Source organism: Pristis pectinata, chromosome 12 (assembly GCF_009764475.1).
Source record: "Pristis pectinata isolate sPriPec2 chromosome 12, sPriPec2.1.pri, whole genome shotgun sequence".
Taxonomy (NCBI): domain Eukaryota; kingdom Metazoa; phylum Chordata; class Chondrichthyes; order Rhinopristiformes; family Pristidae; genus Pristis; species Pristis pectinata.
In genome coordinates, this window is record NC_067416.1 from 42534509 (window position 1) to 42551569 (window position 17061).

General features: G+C 43.4%; 1 protein-coding gene across 1 annotated transcript in view; it reads left to right on the forward strand.

Annotated features, from left to right (window-relative positions):
• Positions 1–17061, forward strand: part of si:ch211-250c4.3 (uncharacterized protein LOC100535981 homolog) — a 59414-nt gene that overhangs the window by 23704 nt on the left and 18649 nt on the right. The window contains exons 3-5 of the mRNA XM_052027567.1: positions 244–405; positions 2874–3027; positions 12517–12656. Coding sequence (XP_051883527.1) covers positions 244–405; positions 2874–3027; positions 12517–12656 — 456 coding nt within the window. The remainder of the gene's footprint in view (positions 1–243; positions 406–2873; positions 3028–12516; positions 12657–17061) is intronic.

Consider the following 17061-nt stretch of genomic DNA (forward strand, 5'->3'; position numbering starts at 1 on the left):
ATTCCCCACAGTCGGGGTCACTCCCACAGCTCCTGTAGTCCCACACAGAACTGCTGGGTTAGGGTCAGTGGCAGTCCTGCAGTACCTGGATCAGTACCACACTCACAACCCCTGAGAGACCATCACTTCCATGACCCCAGGCTGGCAATCACACCCACAGTCTGTTCTTCATCTGATCCAGAATCAAACAACTGTGCCCTAATGATAACTGCCATATAACAGCTAATATTCCCTTCCCTTCAGGCAAACCAGGATAAGACAGCCGACCGGGGTTCAGGCCTGGGATATCTGGAGCACATATGCCAACTGATTGAAACGATCGGGCAGCTCCAGGAGCAGAACAAGCAGCTCCAGAAGCAGCTGTGGGTTGTTGAGAGAAGCCTGAAGGTGAACAGGGTGACGGAGGTAAGAGGCTGTGATGAAGGAGGTCAGTGTTCATGTGAACGATCAGCTCAGTAGTTACTGATGGAGCCTTTCCTATTCCTTGACCTCTGTGTGGCTAAAACTATCATCCTGCAGTGTGAAGTATTTAAGAGAAACCTAGGCAAGCCCACCTGAGGTTTGCAGGCAATCCGTTCGGTGGTTAAGACTCCCAGTTTGCTTGTGGTTCACATTTTCACTGAAAGCTGGGTTTGAAGTCATGGCAGCAATCCACAAAACTGGGCTGAACGATGAAACCAATCAGCAACAAAGGTGACAACGCACAAAATGCTGGAGGAACTCAGCGGGTCAGGCAGCATCCATGGAGGGAAATGGACAGTCGACGTTTCAGGTCGAGACCCTTCATCTGGACTGGAAAGAAAGAGGGGAGATAGCCAGTGTAACAAGGTGGGGGTGGGAGGTGGAGCAAGAGCTGGCGGGTGATAGGTGGATCCAGCTGAAAGGCAGGCGAGGGAGGGGGGAGAGTGGGAATGATGTCAGAAGCTGGGAGGTGATTGGTGGAAGTGACAAACGGCTGAAGATGATGGAATCTGATAGCAACTCCTATTGGAATTTGGGGGATGTGGGGGTTTACTTGATTGGAGTGGTTATATTGGAATGGGAGGGGACATATTCGAGTGAGAGTGTACATGTATTCATTGGGATGTGGATCTGCACGTGCACAGTATCTATGTCTGGCTTAGTCTCTCTGCATGGGTAATGCAGTTTCCGTGTGTTCATGCAGTCTCTTTGTGTTTGGTATGCACTCTCTATATGTCCGACGCAGTCTTTCTGCATGTATGCTGTAGACTGTTGCTCTCTTGTACAGTATCTGTATTCTCTCTCTCTCTCCCTCCCTCTCTCTTTCCCCCGCTCTTTCTCTCTCTCTCTCTCTTCTCCACATTACCCCACCACCCCCCCCCCCCCGCCACCAGCCCCACCACCCACCTACCCATCCTTCGCTTTCTCTCTGCCTAATGAAGTCTCCCTTTCTATATCCGGTGCACTCACTCTGAATATTCAGTGCTGCCTCCCTTCTGCCTCATGTGATACCTGCATGTGTCTGGTACAGTTTCTGTGTGTCTGGCCTGATCTCTTTGTCCAATGCAGTCTGTTATGAGACCCTGGGACTTCCTGTTAAACTGAATGTCACTCATTTTATAAGCTGCTTTGCTACAGGAAGAAAGGAAATCCTTTGAATTTTTGTAGCATGTTTTTAATGCCAAGGAACCACTAAATGAGAACAATGTGTAAATTCCCTGGCTTCCCTTTTCTCCAGTTTTATATTCAGCATTTCGTCTTCTAACACATGACCAAGAGAATCTTTGAGCTTGATCAACATTTTGTAATTGTGTGACATTTAAAGATTTGTTAAAATATGATTTCCCCTCTGACTGCCTCCCAGAACCAATTGCTGCCCCGCTCCATCCTGCCAGCCCCTTGCAGTGGTGACAGGCGACCCCTGCATTATAGCCGTTTGGGTTATGGAAATTTGCCCTTGCGGAACTCGCAAGTGGCTTCCCAAAAATTTGAGATACGGAAAAAAATCTGCTCTCGCAGAATTTATGTTGAACAAAATGCAAATAAATCAACTTAAATTTCTTTTAAACCAACATTTTTAGATGCGTGCGCAGATGACACGGCTTTGCGTTACGGAAAGTCGCAACACAAACTATTTTCTGGGAACGTAACCCCCACCCCATCCCCACCCCCCATAACACGGGGATTGCCTGTATTTAGCCTGAAACTGGGATCTTCATTTGTAACAAATTCTGAAGATAGGACCCCATCCTTCCCCCGTCACTCCCAGCACCCATCCCCCTCACTGCTTTTGCCACATTTTAGTCTGTTCTTGTAATGTGTCCTGACTTGCCGGCAGGTTCGAGAAAGTTCTTAATTTAGAAATGACGTGGCTTGGTAACTGAATGAGGGGTCAACCTGATAGAAATGATTAACATTATGAGAAGCAGAGATAAGGTGGATGGTAACAGTCTTTTCCCCAGGATAGAGGAGTCCAAAACTAGGGGACATAGGTTTAAGGTGAGAGGGGAAAGATTTAGAAGGGACTTGATGGGCAACTTTTTCACACAGAGGGTGGTGAGTATGTGGAATGAGCTGCCAGAGGAAGTGGTTGAGGCAGGTACAATAGTATCATTTGAGAAAGACTTGGAGAGGCACATGGAGGGATGGGGATTACATGGATATGGGCTAAACACAGGAAATTGGGACTAGCTGGGTGGGCACCATGGTCAGCATGGACTGGTTGGGCCAAAGGGCCTGTATCCATTCTGTATTGTTCTATGACTCTATGACTCTAAATGCAATGAATGATCAGGGTGAAAGGGAGTAACAATTCATCACTCCTTGGTAGGGTGACACTAATGGTTTGTTGTCATGTCACCCGTTCACTAATTGTCCTACCTAACAGTGACAGCCTTTCTTCCTTTGCTTAGGAATTTTTCTTGAACCATTGTTCCTGTGGAGCCATTGGTATCTATCAGACCCTCACCAGCCTTCCTGATCTGCAGAATGATTCATCCAATGCCTTCACCAGCCAGGGAGGCTCACTTGTACTGGAGTCCCCTTCGCAGATGCCGAGAAGCCCAGGTTAGAGATTAATGACATTCCAGATAACCTTTCGTTCAATCTGACAATTAACACATGTTATGCCAATATTATTGGAGGCTGATTCTAGTAATTATGGTGTTATCATACTGTCTTAACTTTGCATGTTCATTGTGCAGGTACTCATTGATAGGGGTCTCTTCCTACCTCATGTTATTGGCACCTGCCTGCTCTCATTCCCCATTCCCTCCTCTGGGGATTCCTAAACTTTCTCGCTACATAAAGGGTTGGTGAGTAAAAATTTTGGGAATGTAATGTAGGCTGTTATCTTGACTCTCTCATATCTTTTTGCATCTTCCTGGAAATCTAAATGGCCTACCTTACTGAACAATTCAAGTTCCAGTCATCTGTGACATAGAGGAGCATAAATTCTGAAATGGGAGATTCCATCCCTTGACCTGACCATAGTATTGAGTCTATCCTTGTCTGAGTTATTGCTGGAAGCTCATTCCTTTATAAAGGTATATGGGAAATCCAGAGTAAGTTTGGGACAGAGTTTCTCCAGACCCTGACTTTTTCTAACCCATTCTACCAGTTTACCTCCACGTTACAGCAAGAACTCTACTCAACAGCTCAATTTGGTCCATTGTGTTGAAGCTCCTTTCTTTGGACCAAAGGACACATTCAGCAACTGCTTTAAACTGAGGAGCTAAAAATTCCATGTTTTATCCCTGGTCAGAATCAAGAAAGAAAGGAGAAACAGAAAACAAAAGATGTACTTCGGATCACTTTTACTACCTTAGTAGTTAACAATGTACTTTATAAAAAAACACCTCTTAAGGTGTGGTCAGTGTTCTCCTGCAGTCTTCTGGTAAAAATTCCATGTTCTGGCCATCAAAGGCTGCCTGATGCCCAAGGAGAAGGGAGGATACAATATTAGTAGACTGCCCAATATATGTTCCACACTCACCCAAGTCCCAAAGACACTGTCCTCCGGTGACTCTCTGGCCTATCCCAATTTGTGCTAATGGTCAGGAAGAAGAAGGAGGCATAGGTCAGGTACAGGCAGCTGGGATCAAGTGAATCCCTGGAGGAGTATAGGCAGGAGTATACTTAAGAAAGAAATCAGAAGGGCAAAAAGGGGCATGCAATAGCTTTGGCAGAGAAGATTAGGAAGAATCTAAAGAGATTTCATAAGTATATTAAGGGAAAAAGAGTAACTAAGGAGAGAACAGGGGCCCTCAAAGACCAAAGTGGACATCTTTGTGTGGAACCGCAGGAGATGGGCGAGGTGCTCAATTAATATTTTCCCTCTGTTTTTACCATGGAGAAAGACATGAAGATGTTGGAACTTGAGCTAGTTAATGGAGATGTCTTGGGAATAGTCCCACATTACAGCAGAAGAGGTTCTGGGCATTTTAAAATGAATGGAGGTAGATAAATCTCCGGGGCCTGGTCAGGTATATCCACAAACACTGTGGGAAACTAGAGAAATAATTGTGGGAGCCCTGGCTGAGGTATAGGCGTCATCGTTTGCCACAGGTGAGGTGCCAAAGGACTGGAGGGTGACTATTGTGCTTTTACTTAAGAAGGGCTGCAAAGAAAAACCTGGGAACTTTAGACAAGTAAGCCTAACATCTGCGGTGGGTAAGTTACTGGAGGGGATTCTGAGGGATAAGATATACATGTGTCATCCTGAAATTAATTTTCACTTCTGTCTGCTGTAAAGTAACACAGTGCCACAAGGTTGATTCAATAAAACGTGTTTATTGGCAGTGCACCGCTAAGGAGAGGTCTCTTCAGCACTCGTTAAGGGTCGCTTTCCGAGGTCTCCCCATACAAAGGAGCAGACAGAAATTTATACAGATATTGTCATGCACACTTAATGCATGTGGAGCCGTGAGTTTCAGTCAAGCCACAGAGATCCTGGGACAGACATCGCACCTATTGTCCAGCATAATTGAGTTATAATCAAGAGATTCAAAGACAGGTATTACCCCTCATTGCTTAGGACAAGCTTCCCACTCTTTGTTTATTGCACCCAGTACCCTAATTGTCTAACATACCTGGTCTGAAACCAAGGTTCTGGCCACAGTAATTAACACCTTATCTATTGAGTTAGCAGCTTGCCTGCTCTTGCTTGCCAGGTATTGTTCCATCAGCTATATGTATAGTTACAGTTTTTTAACCCTTTACTTCCTCACATGCACTTGGAAAGGCAGTGGTGAATTAGGGACGGTCAGCATGTCTTTGTGCGTGGGAGATCATATCTCACGCATTTGATTCAATGATTTTTCTGAAGATGTAACCAAGAAGATCAATGAGGGCAGGGCGGTAGACATAGTCTATATGAACTTCAGTAAGGCATTTGATGAGGTTCCATATAGTTGGCTGCTATGGAAAGTTAGATCGCATGGGATCCAGGGAGAGCTGGCTAATTGGATACACAATTGGCTTGATGCAGAGAGTGATGGTGGAAGGTTGTTCTTCAGACTGGAGACCCGTGACTAGTGGTGTTCCCCAGGGGTCAGTGCTGGGCCCATTGCTATTTGTCATCTATATCAATGATTTGGATAAGAATGTACAAGGCACGGTTAGGAAGTTTGCAAGTGACATTAAAATAGTTGGTGTCATAGACAGTGAAGAAGGTTATCAAGAATCACAGCGGCATCTTGATCATCTGGTAAGTGGACTGAGGAATGGCAAAAGGAGTTTAATTCGGATAATCGCAAGGTGTTACATTCTGGGAAGACAAATGAGGGTAGGACTTTCACAGTGAACGGTAGGGCCCTGGGGAGTGTTGTAGAACAGAGGGACCTAGGAGTACAAGTACATGGTTCCCTAAAAGTGATGTCACAGGTAGTCAGGGTGGTGAAGGGGGCTTTTTGCACGCTGGCCTTCATCAGTCAGTGCATTGAGTACAGAAGTTGGGATGTTATGTTGCACTTGTACAAGATGTTGCTGAGGCCACATTTGGAACATTGTGTTCAGTCTTTGGTCACCCTGCTAAAGAAAAGATGCCATGAAGCTGAAAAGAGTGCAGAAAAGATTTATGAGGTTGTTGTCAGGACTCGAGAGACTGAGTTATAGAGAGAGGTTGAGCAGGCTCCACTTTATTCACTGGAGTGTAGGAGAATGAGGGGTGATCTTATAGAGGTGTATAAAATCATGAGGGGCATAGATGGGGTGAATGCACAGTCTTTTTCCCAGGGTTGGGGATCCAAGAACTAGAGGGCATAGGTTTAAGGTGAGAGGGGAGAGATTTAATAGGAACCTGAGGAGCTCCATCTCCAAATGAGCTGGGCTGACACTTCCACCTCACCTAACTGATGCTTCCCTACCCTTTGGGACCAGACTTATTCGGTGGAGCTGGGTCTGATGGACGGATGGGCAATAAGTGAACAAGCCCCGTCCGCTTTTTCATTTGGTGGTGGGGAAACAAAAACAAAACCTGGCAGGCAAACGGAGATGGTGGCAGGTAGCTGCTGAGGGAGTGGGACAAAAATGGGGAGACGACAGGAGGGTGCAAGATGCTGCAGGAGGTGAGGATCTGTTTCTTCTTGTGGTTGAGAATGACTTGCAGCCACTAGTTCTGCGAGTTCTGAGCCGGTTGTCGAGGCCCCCAGCTGCTCCTTTCACAGAGATTCAAGGTGCTCAATGCCTTTCCGGATGCTCCCCCATTTTGAGCGATGACAGGCCGGGGCTTCCCACAAGTCATTGAGGATATTACATTTTTCCCAAGAGGACTGAGAATATCCGAAAAGCGTTTGCTCTCTCCTCCTGGAATCACTTGCTGAGATGGAGTTCAGAGTGGAGTGGTTTTTTTGGGAGCCTGGTAACCAGTTGAGCATGATCAGAGTGATGCTAGAAATGTTGGCTTGGCCTGCTATAACATCTTTAATAGCAGCTTCTAAAATTCTACCAATGCAAACCGACCTGTAGTGTCCTACTTTCTGTCTCCCTCATGTTTTGAATAAAGGAGGTACATTTGCTATTTTCCATATGGATTGCTTTACATTACTTGGGAACCTGAGTGAAGGCTGACATCAATGACTAAATTCACCATTGCCTCCTATGCATCAGCACAGTCTTCAGCTGATTGAGGACATCCTTGAAGCATTTCCTCTTTCCTCCTGAAATCTCTTGCAAAGATGGAGTTCAGAGTGGAGTGTTCACATTGGTTTACTTATCCTGCCAACAGATTTAGAGTATATTGTGGAGATACTGTTGGTGGTACTTCTCCAGTGCTTTGAGACGTTGTTAGGTGCCTGAAGTTTACCATGGGACTGTGATCACGGCAGTGATCCGTGAGTTCCATGCCAGGTTTGGGGTCTGTGAACACTCATTTCCTCAGTCGGCTAAAGAGAGATGACTCCCAAGATATGTAAAGTGACACTGCTGGGCATTTTTCTGTGAAATGAATCAGTGCAAGTTGACCAAATATCAATGGGGGCAGAACATCTAAGAAATAGCAGTCATAATATCATACGGTTTAGAATAGGTATGGCAAAGGATGTCGATCATTCTAAGATAAAAATAGTCAATTGGAGAAGGGCCAGTTTCAGTGGAACAAGAACAAATCTGGAGTAAATTGGAAGCAAAGCAGGCAAAACTCTAATTGAACAAAGGGAGCCCTTTAAAGTTGACAAGTTTCAGCTAAAGTCCAGGTACATTCTCCTGAGGGAAAAGGGTAGGAAAATTAAATCCAGAGCGCACTGGATGAACAAATAGTAAGAGGGTAAAATAGAACAGTAAAAGAAGCATATGTCCAATTAACACAAATGAAAGTCAAGCTGATTTCTGGAAGTTCAGAGGGGAAGTAAGAAAGGAAGTAAGAAGTTAAGAGGGAGCATGAGAAAAGACTAGCAGCAAACATAAAGGGGAAACCAAAAATATTCACGTAAATAAGAAAAGAGTTGTAAGGAGAGATATGGGCTGATCAAAAACAAAATTTACTCATGGAGCTGGAGGGCAATACTGAGGTACTAAATGAAGGACGATGTGTCTCAGCAAAAGAAGATATAATTAGGATTCTGGATTGGCTAAAAATTACTAAAGAGGAATTATTAGATAGGCGAGCTGCATAAAGTGGATAAATCATCTGGTCCAGACAGGATGCATCTGCATTTGCTGAGGGAAGTAAGAGAGCAAATTGCAGAGGCCTGGACATAATCTTCCAAGCATCCACTGATTCAGGATAGTGCCTGAGGACTGGGAAATTGCAAATGTTACATCTTGTTCAATTAAGGGTGCAAGGATAAATCCAGTTACAACAGAGCACTCAGTTTAACCTCGGTGGTGGGGAAATTGCTGGGAACAGCATTCAGCTCAGAATTAACAGTTACTTGGACATGTGTGAATTGAGTCTAGCTGATTCAATTAGGAAAGGTTTGATGAAGTAACATAGAGGGTCAATGAAGGAAATGCAGTTGATGTGTTGCTTATGGACTTCCAAAAGAGATTTATTGAGGAGGCACATAGTAGGCTGGCATTAAGGCCAAGGAATAAAAATGATTAAAGCACCATGGAAAGAAAGTTGTCCAACTATCAGGGAATAGTAGTGAAAATTGTTCATTATCCTGGAGAGAAGTGTATAGTGTATTCCTCGGGGATCAGCACTGCTTTCTTTCATACATTTTATTGATTTGATGTCTTCGGTAAGGTGGATCGACTGGAGAAGCTGGGCTTGTTTTTGAATTCCAGGAAGTTGTGAGCTGTCTCAAATCATGCAGGATATAGACAGAGCAGATGTAGAGAAGCAATTTCCACTGGCAGAAGGGTCAAGAAATAGGAGATATCAAATGAAGGTAATTGACGAAAGAATCTAAGGTGACATGAGGAAGCATTTTTTTTTGCACAGCGAACGCTTAGGATCTGCAATGTTCAGGGGCTGTAAAGGAGGTAGATTCATTTATAATGTTCAAAAGGGAACTGGATAAGTAAATGAAAGGGAACATTTTACAGGGAGGAGGGTGAGATGGTGAGACTAACTAGATTCTTTTTATTGTGAACCGATACAAACTGAATGATTCAAATGGCCTCCTTCTCTGCTGTCAGCAATCTGTGATTCTGTATCACTTGAATTTGTTGCTCGAGATGTAGAAGTATCTATAAGAACTGCTTTTCTCCACTTGAAATGTACATACACTACAATCATAATCATCTTTAGTATAAATAACCAGAACAATTTAGGTATGTATCCTCAACCAAGGCTTGTTCAGCCAGGGTCACTGGATCTACCAGTGGATACTTGTGATGCTTTTAAAGTCTCCATTCTCCATACATGGTGACAAAACCATGTCAGTGCTGTAAGGCAACGCACCACAGGAAAGCATCCTTGTCACCAATGATCATAATAAAACCCCGTTGTGCATGCAAACCTTAAGTGAAAAGAATACTAAGGGGTCTGCAATTTCTGTCAGATAGACAATATAATTCAGGTCTACCAACAAGGATTACCAGAAGGATGTAACCCATAAGGTCAATAAAGGGGAACCAATGGATGTAATATTTGGATTTCCAAAAGATATTTGGTGAGATACCACACAGGATTTTATCAAAAATAAAGGCCATGGGTTTGGGATAATTTATTAGGATGGACAGAGAACAAAGAATATGAATAAGTGGGTCTTTTTCACATTGACATTTGATACTTGTGAAGTGGCAGTAGGACCGACTATTTACAGACTTCATTAAGGTCTTAGATGAAAGGGCAGGATATAATATTCAATTTTGCTGATGACGCATGTTTAGGAGGGAAAGTGACCCGTGAGGAGGAAGCAAAGTCTGCAAAGTTTTTGCAAAGAGCTAATTATAGGTTAAATGAGTGGGCAAGAAGCTGGTAAATTTAGTATGATACAGGAAGATGTGGTAAATGATTCAAAACATGTAAACGTGGGCGTTCAGACAGATCGTGAGACGCAGAGGGTTAACATGCAGCTGCAGAAAGTAATTCAGAAGGTAAATGGTATATTGGCCATTGTGCTATGAGCAATTTTAGTTTTCATACTTAGTGGAGAGACTTGGAAGTGGTGCAACATGATGGGGGGAGGGGTTTGTCCAATGAGTAAGACTGCAGTTTAGATGAAAGCCAAACCTACTGATACGTGTAATATTGAGGGGAATTGATAGTGCAATTGATAGTGTAAAGGTTGGCTAAAGTGAACGTAGGTCCCTTAGAAAATGCAAAGGGGGAATTAATATTGGGTAATGTGGAAGTGGCCGAGGCCTTGAACGACTATTTTGTGTCAGTCTTCATGGTGGAGGATATGTCTAACGTGCCAAAGAGAGGTGTTATGGATGCGATGGGAGGTGAGGACCTTGATACAATCGCTGTCACTAAAGAGGTAGTGATGAGCAAACTAGTGGGCCTAAAGGTAGACAAGTCCTCTCGTCCTGATGGGATGCATCCCAGGGTACTGAAAGTAATGGTAGAAGTTATAGTAGAGGTGTTTGTGATAATTTACCAAAATTCTCTGGACTCTGGGCAGGTCCTGGCGGATTGGAAGACAGCGAATGTCACGCCACTGTTTAAGAAAGGATGTAGGCAAAAGGCAGGTAACTATAGGCTAGTTAGCTCAACATCTGTAGTCGGGAAAATGCTTGAAGCTATCATTAAGGAAGAAATAGCGAGATATCTGAATAGAAGTGTTTCCATCAGGCAGACACAGCATAGATTCAGGAAGGACAGGTCCTGTTTGACAAACTTACTGGAGTTCTTTGAGGATATAATGAGTGCAGTGGATAGAGGGGAACAGGTGTATGTTGTATGCTTGGATTTCCAGAAGGGGTTCAATAAGATGCCACATAAAAGACTTATCCATAAGATAGGGATGCATGGAGTTGGGGGTAATGTATTAGCATGGATAGAGGATTGGTTAACCAACAGAAGGCAGAAAGTTGGGATAAATGGGTGTTTCTCTGGTTGGCAATCAGTGGTGAACGGGATGCCATAGGGGTCGGTGCTGGGCCCGCAACCGTTCATGATATACATTAACGATTTGGAAGAGGGGACCGAGTATAGCCTATCTAAGTTTGCTGACGACACTAAATTGTGTGGAAAGGCATATTTTGCAGAGGATGTGAGGAGTCTGCAGAGAGATATAGATAGGTTAAGTGAGTGGGTAAGGGTCTGGCAGATGGAGTACAATGTTGGCAAATGCAAGGTCATCCACCTTAGAAGGAAAAATAGATCAGATTCTTGTGCATCAGTTCTTGTGCATGAATCGCAAAAGGAAGGTTTACAGGTGCAACAGTTATCAAGAAGGCAAATGGAATGTTGGTCTTCATTGCTAGAGGGATTGAATTTAAGAACAGGGAGGTTATGCTGCAACTGCACAGGATACTGGTGAGGCCGCACCTGGAGTACTGTGTGCAGTTCTGGTCTCCTTACTTGAGGAAAGGTAAAGTGGCTTTGGAGCGGTGCAGAGGAGGTTCACCAGGTTGATTCCGGAGATGAGGGGGTTAGCCTATGAAGATAAATTGAGTCACCTGGGACTATACTCACTTGAATTTAGAAGAATGAGAGGGGATCTTCTAGAAACATATAAAATTATGAAAGGGATAGATAAGATAGAGGCAGGACAGTTGTTTCCACTGGTAGGTGACACTAGAACTAGGGGACATAGCCTCAAGATTCAGGGGAAGAGATTTAGGATGGAGTTGAGGAGAAACTGCTTTTCCCAGAGAGCAGTAAATCTGTGGAATTCTCTGTCCAGGTAAGCAGTGGAGGCTACCTCATTAAATATATTTAAGACACAGTTAGATAGATTTTTGCATAGTTGGGGAATTAGAGGTTATGGAGAAAAGGGAGGTAGGTGGATCTGAGTCCACGGCCAGATCAGCCATGATCTTATTGAATGGCAGAGCAAGCTCGACGGGCCAGATGGCCTACTCCTGCTCCTAGTTCTTATGTTCTTATGTGCAGGTGCTGTTACCTCTGTTGGAAAGTCAAGAACAAGGGAGCATGGTATCAGAATAAGGGGTCACCTATTTAGGATTGAGACAAGGGAAAATTTCTCAGGGTAATTTGAGAGGGTTTTTGGAACTCTTCACTTTGTAAATCTGTGGGTGCTCAAACATTGAATATATTCAGCGGAGGTTGACATCTTTTGGAAACAAAGTGAATTGAATGAACCGATAATCAGGCAGGGTATTATTTGGTAGCATTATATCAGGGCCATGCACTCTTACTGTATGTGCCAGGAAGTTGAGGTGTGGAGCCTCCTTTTTAATGTATACAAGGGACAGCACAGGTAGTGTTGCCTGCTTACAAAAATTATTAGCATGGGAAGGCAGCGTGAAGTTGGTATGTTGCATGTATAATACTCAACGGGTGCAGTTTAACTGTACATTCTGATTTCTGCTGCTATTTCCCCAATCCAATTGAACTCATTTATCTTTAAATGTCCATTTAACCTGTTACTTTTTCTGATTTTTAAATCTTCTGATTTTTTAAATACTTTAGTATTTTATGTGATCACTGTGTGACTGTTTGATGGCAACTTTTTCATAACTGTGCATCTGTTGAAGGTGGTGATACAGACTCAGGTGGAAGAGGATGGTTCAGGAAGCCCATGTGCAAAGAGATGGGAAGATCTATAGAGACTGAGGTGAAGCACAGCCTTGATGGTACAAGGACCCTGTACTCATCACACCAAGGACTCCAAGAGGTAAGAACATAAGAATGTGATACTTGAGAATTAGGAGCAGGAGTAGGCTTCTCGAGCCTGCTCTGCCATTCACAAAGATCATGGTTTGAAGTTGTACCTCCATTCCATTTTCCTGCACAATCCCCATATCCCTTGATGCCCATGATATCCAGAAATCCACTGACCTCTGTTTTAAATGAAGTCAGCGACCAAGCCTCCACAAGTGTAGAGAATTCCAAAAATTCAGTACTGTCTGACTTGGTCCTTATTCCAGACTCCAGAGCCAGGGGAAATCTCTGCCCTACATTCATCCAGTCGAACCCTACAAGAATTTTGATAGTTTCAGTGAGATCACCTCTCATTCTTCTAAAGTAGAGAACACGGGCGTAGTCTATTCAACCTCTCCTCATACAACTAACTGCCATCCCAAGAATCTATGTGATGAATATTTGTTGCACCCTCTCTGTAGCAAATAAATCCTTTTGTAGGTGAGGAACTGGAACTGTATACAGTACTCTAGTTGTGGTCGCACCAAAGCCCTATGTGATTGCAGTAAGACATCTTTTATTCCTGCACTCAAATCCTCTTGTAATAAAGGACAACATACCATTTATCTTCCTAACTGGACTTGCATGTTAGTTCTCGGTGACTTGTATACAAGGACATCGACATCACTTTGAACATCAACATTTCCTAATCTGTCACCATTTAAAAAATACTCTATTTTTCTGTTTTGTGCACCAAAATGGATGATGTGCACCAAAATTTTCCTCATTACATTCCTTTTGCTGTGTTTCACCCATTTGTTACACCTGTCTCTATCCCATTGAAGCCTCTTTACATCCTCCTCTTACTCTCGATCCCACCTAGTTTTGCATCATCAGCAAACCAGAAAATATGATATTTGGTGCCCTCAGAAAATCATTGACATAGATCTTCAGTAGTTGTAGCCAAGTACTGATCCTTGTACTACACCACTTGTGGAGACCTGAGAGAGGCCCATTTAATCCCACTTTTCGCTTTCTGTCTGTTAACTAATTCTCAACTCATGTTAGTATGTTACCCCACTCCCCCCCCACCGCCCAGTTCCATGTACTCTAATCTTATTGACCAACCTGTGTGGGACCTTATCAAAAGCCTTTTGAAAATCTAAATGCACCACATCCGCTAGTTCCCCCTTATCTGTTCCACCAGTCACATCCTCAAAGAGCTCCAAAAGATCTATCAAACATGATTTCCCTTTCATAAGTCTATGCGAACTCTGCTCAATCCTTATTTTCTTTTCCAGATATTCTGTAATTACATCCTTTCTTATAGATTCCACCATTGTCCATACAACTAACGTTAGACTAACAGGTTGGAAATTCCATGCTTTCTCTCTCCCACCTTTTTTACACAGTGGTGTCACAGTTGCTATCCTCCAGTCCGCAGGAATCTAAATCATTTTGAAAAATAATAAGCAATGCATTCAACTATCTCTACAGCCACCTCTTTCAAAACTCTGGAATGTAGATTATGGTGTCCTTGAGATTTACCAGCTCTCAGTCTCAACAACTCTAGTTCTGTGATTATAGACACAAAATATTCATTTAATTTTTCCACCATTTATTTTGCAAATTCTCTGATCTCTGTCCATAAGGGACCCATTTTTGCTCTTGCTTTTTCATATGCCTAAAGAAGATCTTACAGTCCATTTTCATGTTTCTTTCCAATCTGTTCTCTTATTCTGCCTTCCTGTTCTTTATCCTAAAGGTTTAGAAGTTGCAAACTTGGAAACAAAATGGTCTCATCACAGTTCTAAAAGAATAGTCAACACACACCAACAGGAAGTGATGTGAAAGCTTGTAATTGACAGCCACCAGGCACTACTCTGATGGCTGTTAACCAATTCTCTGACTTCAGCTGTCACTTTAATTCTCCATCCCACTCCCCCTCTGACCACTACATCTTCCGCCCCCTCCATTACTCCAATGATGCCCAATGTAAGCACAAAGCACTGCACCTCAACTTTTGTCTGTGCACATTGAAGCCCTTGGAAGTCCAAATTCTCTCTCCCTCTCCCTCCTCCCCCTCTCTCTCTCTCTCTCTCTCACTCTCTCTCCCTCCCCCTCTCCCTCTCTCTCCCCCTCCCCCTCCCACTCTCCCTCCCTCTCCCTCTCTCTCCCCCCCTCCCTCTTCCTCTCCCTCTCTCTCCTCTCTCCCCCTCCCTCCCTCTTCCTCTCCCTCTCTCTCCTTTCTCTCCCTCTCCCTCTCTCTCCCCTCCCTTTCTCTCTCTTTCTCTCTCTCCCTCCCTCTCTCTCTCTCACTCTCTCTCTGCTCCCCCCCCCACAGTGTGGTTGTACTTGTCTGTTTCAATTTGATGCTTTTTTTACTTCTGTTTCCAAATATTGTTTTCTAAGGTAATTGTTAGCTTGATAACTTTGGTTTGCACTTCATCACAGATATTCCCACCATTCTTTCCACCTCTCTGCAACTTCAAACACTTGTTTTCTCACATTTCCAATACTGATGAGTTTACCCCAAAACATGAGGTCTGTTTCTCCCTCCACCGATGCTGTTTGACCTGCTGAGTGCTTCCATTAATTTCTGTTTTTGTTTGGGATTTCCATTTCTTGGTGCACCCAATCCAATGGCACCGTTCTCACATCACCCTGATAATGACATACCTGAGCTGTACCATCCCAGTCTTTCCACACCCAGCAGAGGAGGTCGTGTCTCCAACTGGAATGTGCTGCATGTAGGGTATTAGGCAGAAATAATCTAAAGTTCATGTTCAAGTCTGTGATTCTGTCAAGTTACAAGAGCCCTGGTAAATGCAAGCAAGTCCAGAGAATGGCCAGGTATGAAATTCCTTGGTATTTTGTTTCATGTCTGCAGGTTATTCTTTTCCTGTCGACCCTTCTTTGAAATTTCCTGTAATCTCCCCTATGGTGCTTTCAATCTTTTTTGTCAGAGAAGTTGTATAGTTGTATAGCTTTTGTCCTATTTTATTGCTGGTTTCTTATTGAATATATCAGCTATGTTTTTAGTCCACAGTTGCTAATACTGGTTGGTGTCTCCCTCAAGAGGTTGGCTGAAGTCTATGATTGATCAAGCTGTAGATTGCCTGCAGGATGTAGTGGCTGCATTGGCTTTTCCAAGTTTCTTGCTTATTTTTAATCTTAAGAGCCTGTGGAGTTCAATGAAACAAGCAGAATATGATCATGTCAGCTCACAGAACCACAAAATGATCTCAAAGCCTGTTTCACATATGGAAATGAAAAGTAGTATTTATAGAGAAACATGGTAGGATGTACGAGTAAGCCCTTGAGCTGCTGTAGAGCTAACTTATGAAGATTGCCAGTCTACAATAACTCAGTATTTACTGACCCAACACTAGAGTTAAAAGCTGTGCCTAATTAATGAGCTAACAGATGCTGCCATTTTTCCAGTCAATGAAGATTGTCGGCTTTGCCAACATAGAAACACAGCTTGAACGGAAACACACAGTCCTTGCCTCCATAGTGATTTGTTACTTTGCTCAAATTTCAAAGTAAGTGTATTAGGAGAGGCGTTGGATGAACGTGTGAATTGACTGCCTTGTGTAACCACTATCCTGAAATACCTGGAGACCCTCTACTGAGCTGGTTCAGCTTAACCAGGTCAGCAGTGGGCACCATACATTTGGAGTCAGCATCTATGGAACTGGGGTTTGATCTCCATGCCAGCCACGTCAGAAACTGTCCATATACATTGGACATTGACACTAGCAGACTTGGCTGTGATGCTTCTGTTGAGACTCATAGCCTTGATCCATCCAATGAAGAAAGCCTATATGAAACAGTACAGAAAATTGTCATTGTCTATGGAGCTGTGGTCCAGCATGATGAAGACCATCTGCCTTAAAAATATTAAAAGACTCTGCTTCCACCAGCCTTTGAGAAAGTGAGGTCCAAAGACACCTAACCCTCTGAGGGGATAGTCATTATTTTTAAACCGCGACCCTGGTTCTAGATTCTCGGACAAGAGGAAATGATCTCTTCACATCCACCCAGTCAAAACCCTCAGGATCTTGTATGTTCCACTCAAGGTGCTCTCACTCCTCTAAACTCCAACTGTTACAAGTCTAGCCTGTATTTCCAAAATGACCTGTCAGTTCTAGATATTAATCCAGTAAACCTTCTCTTAAATGTTTGAAGAGCATTAACATCCTTCCTTAAAAAAGGAGACCAATATTGTACACAGTACTCCAGATGAGGTCTCACCAATGTCTTATACAACTAAAGTTTTATCTCGCTATTTCTGTATTAATTCCTCCAATCAATAACAATAACATGCTGTTTGCTTTCCTAATTACTTAATGTACCTGAGTTCCAACCTTTTCAGAATCATGCACCAGGACACCCAGATCTCTCTGCATTTCAGAGCTTTGCAGTCTCTCATCATT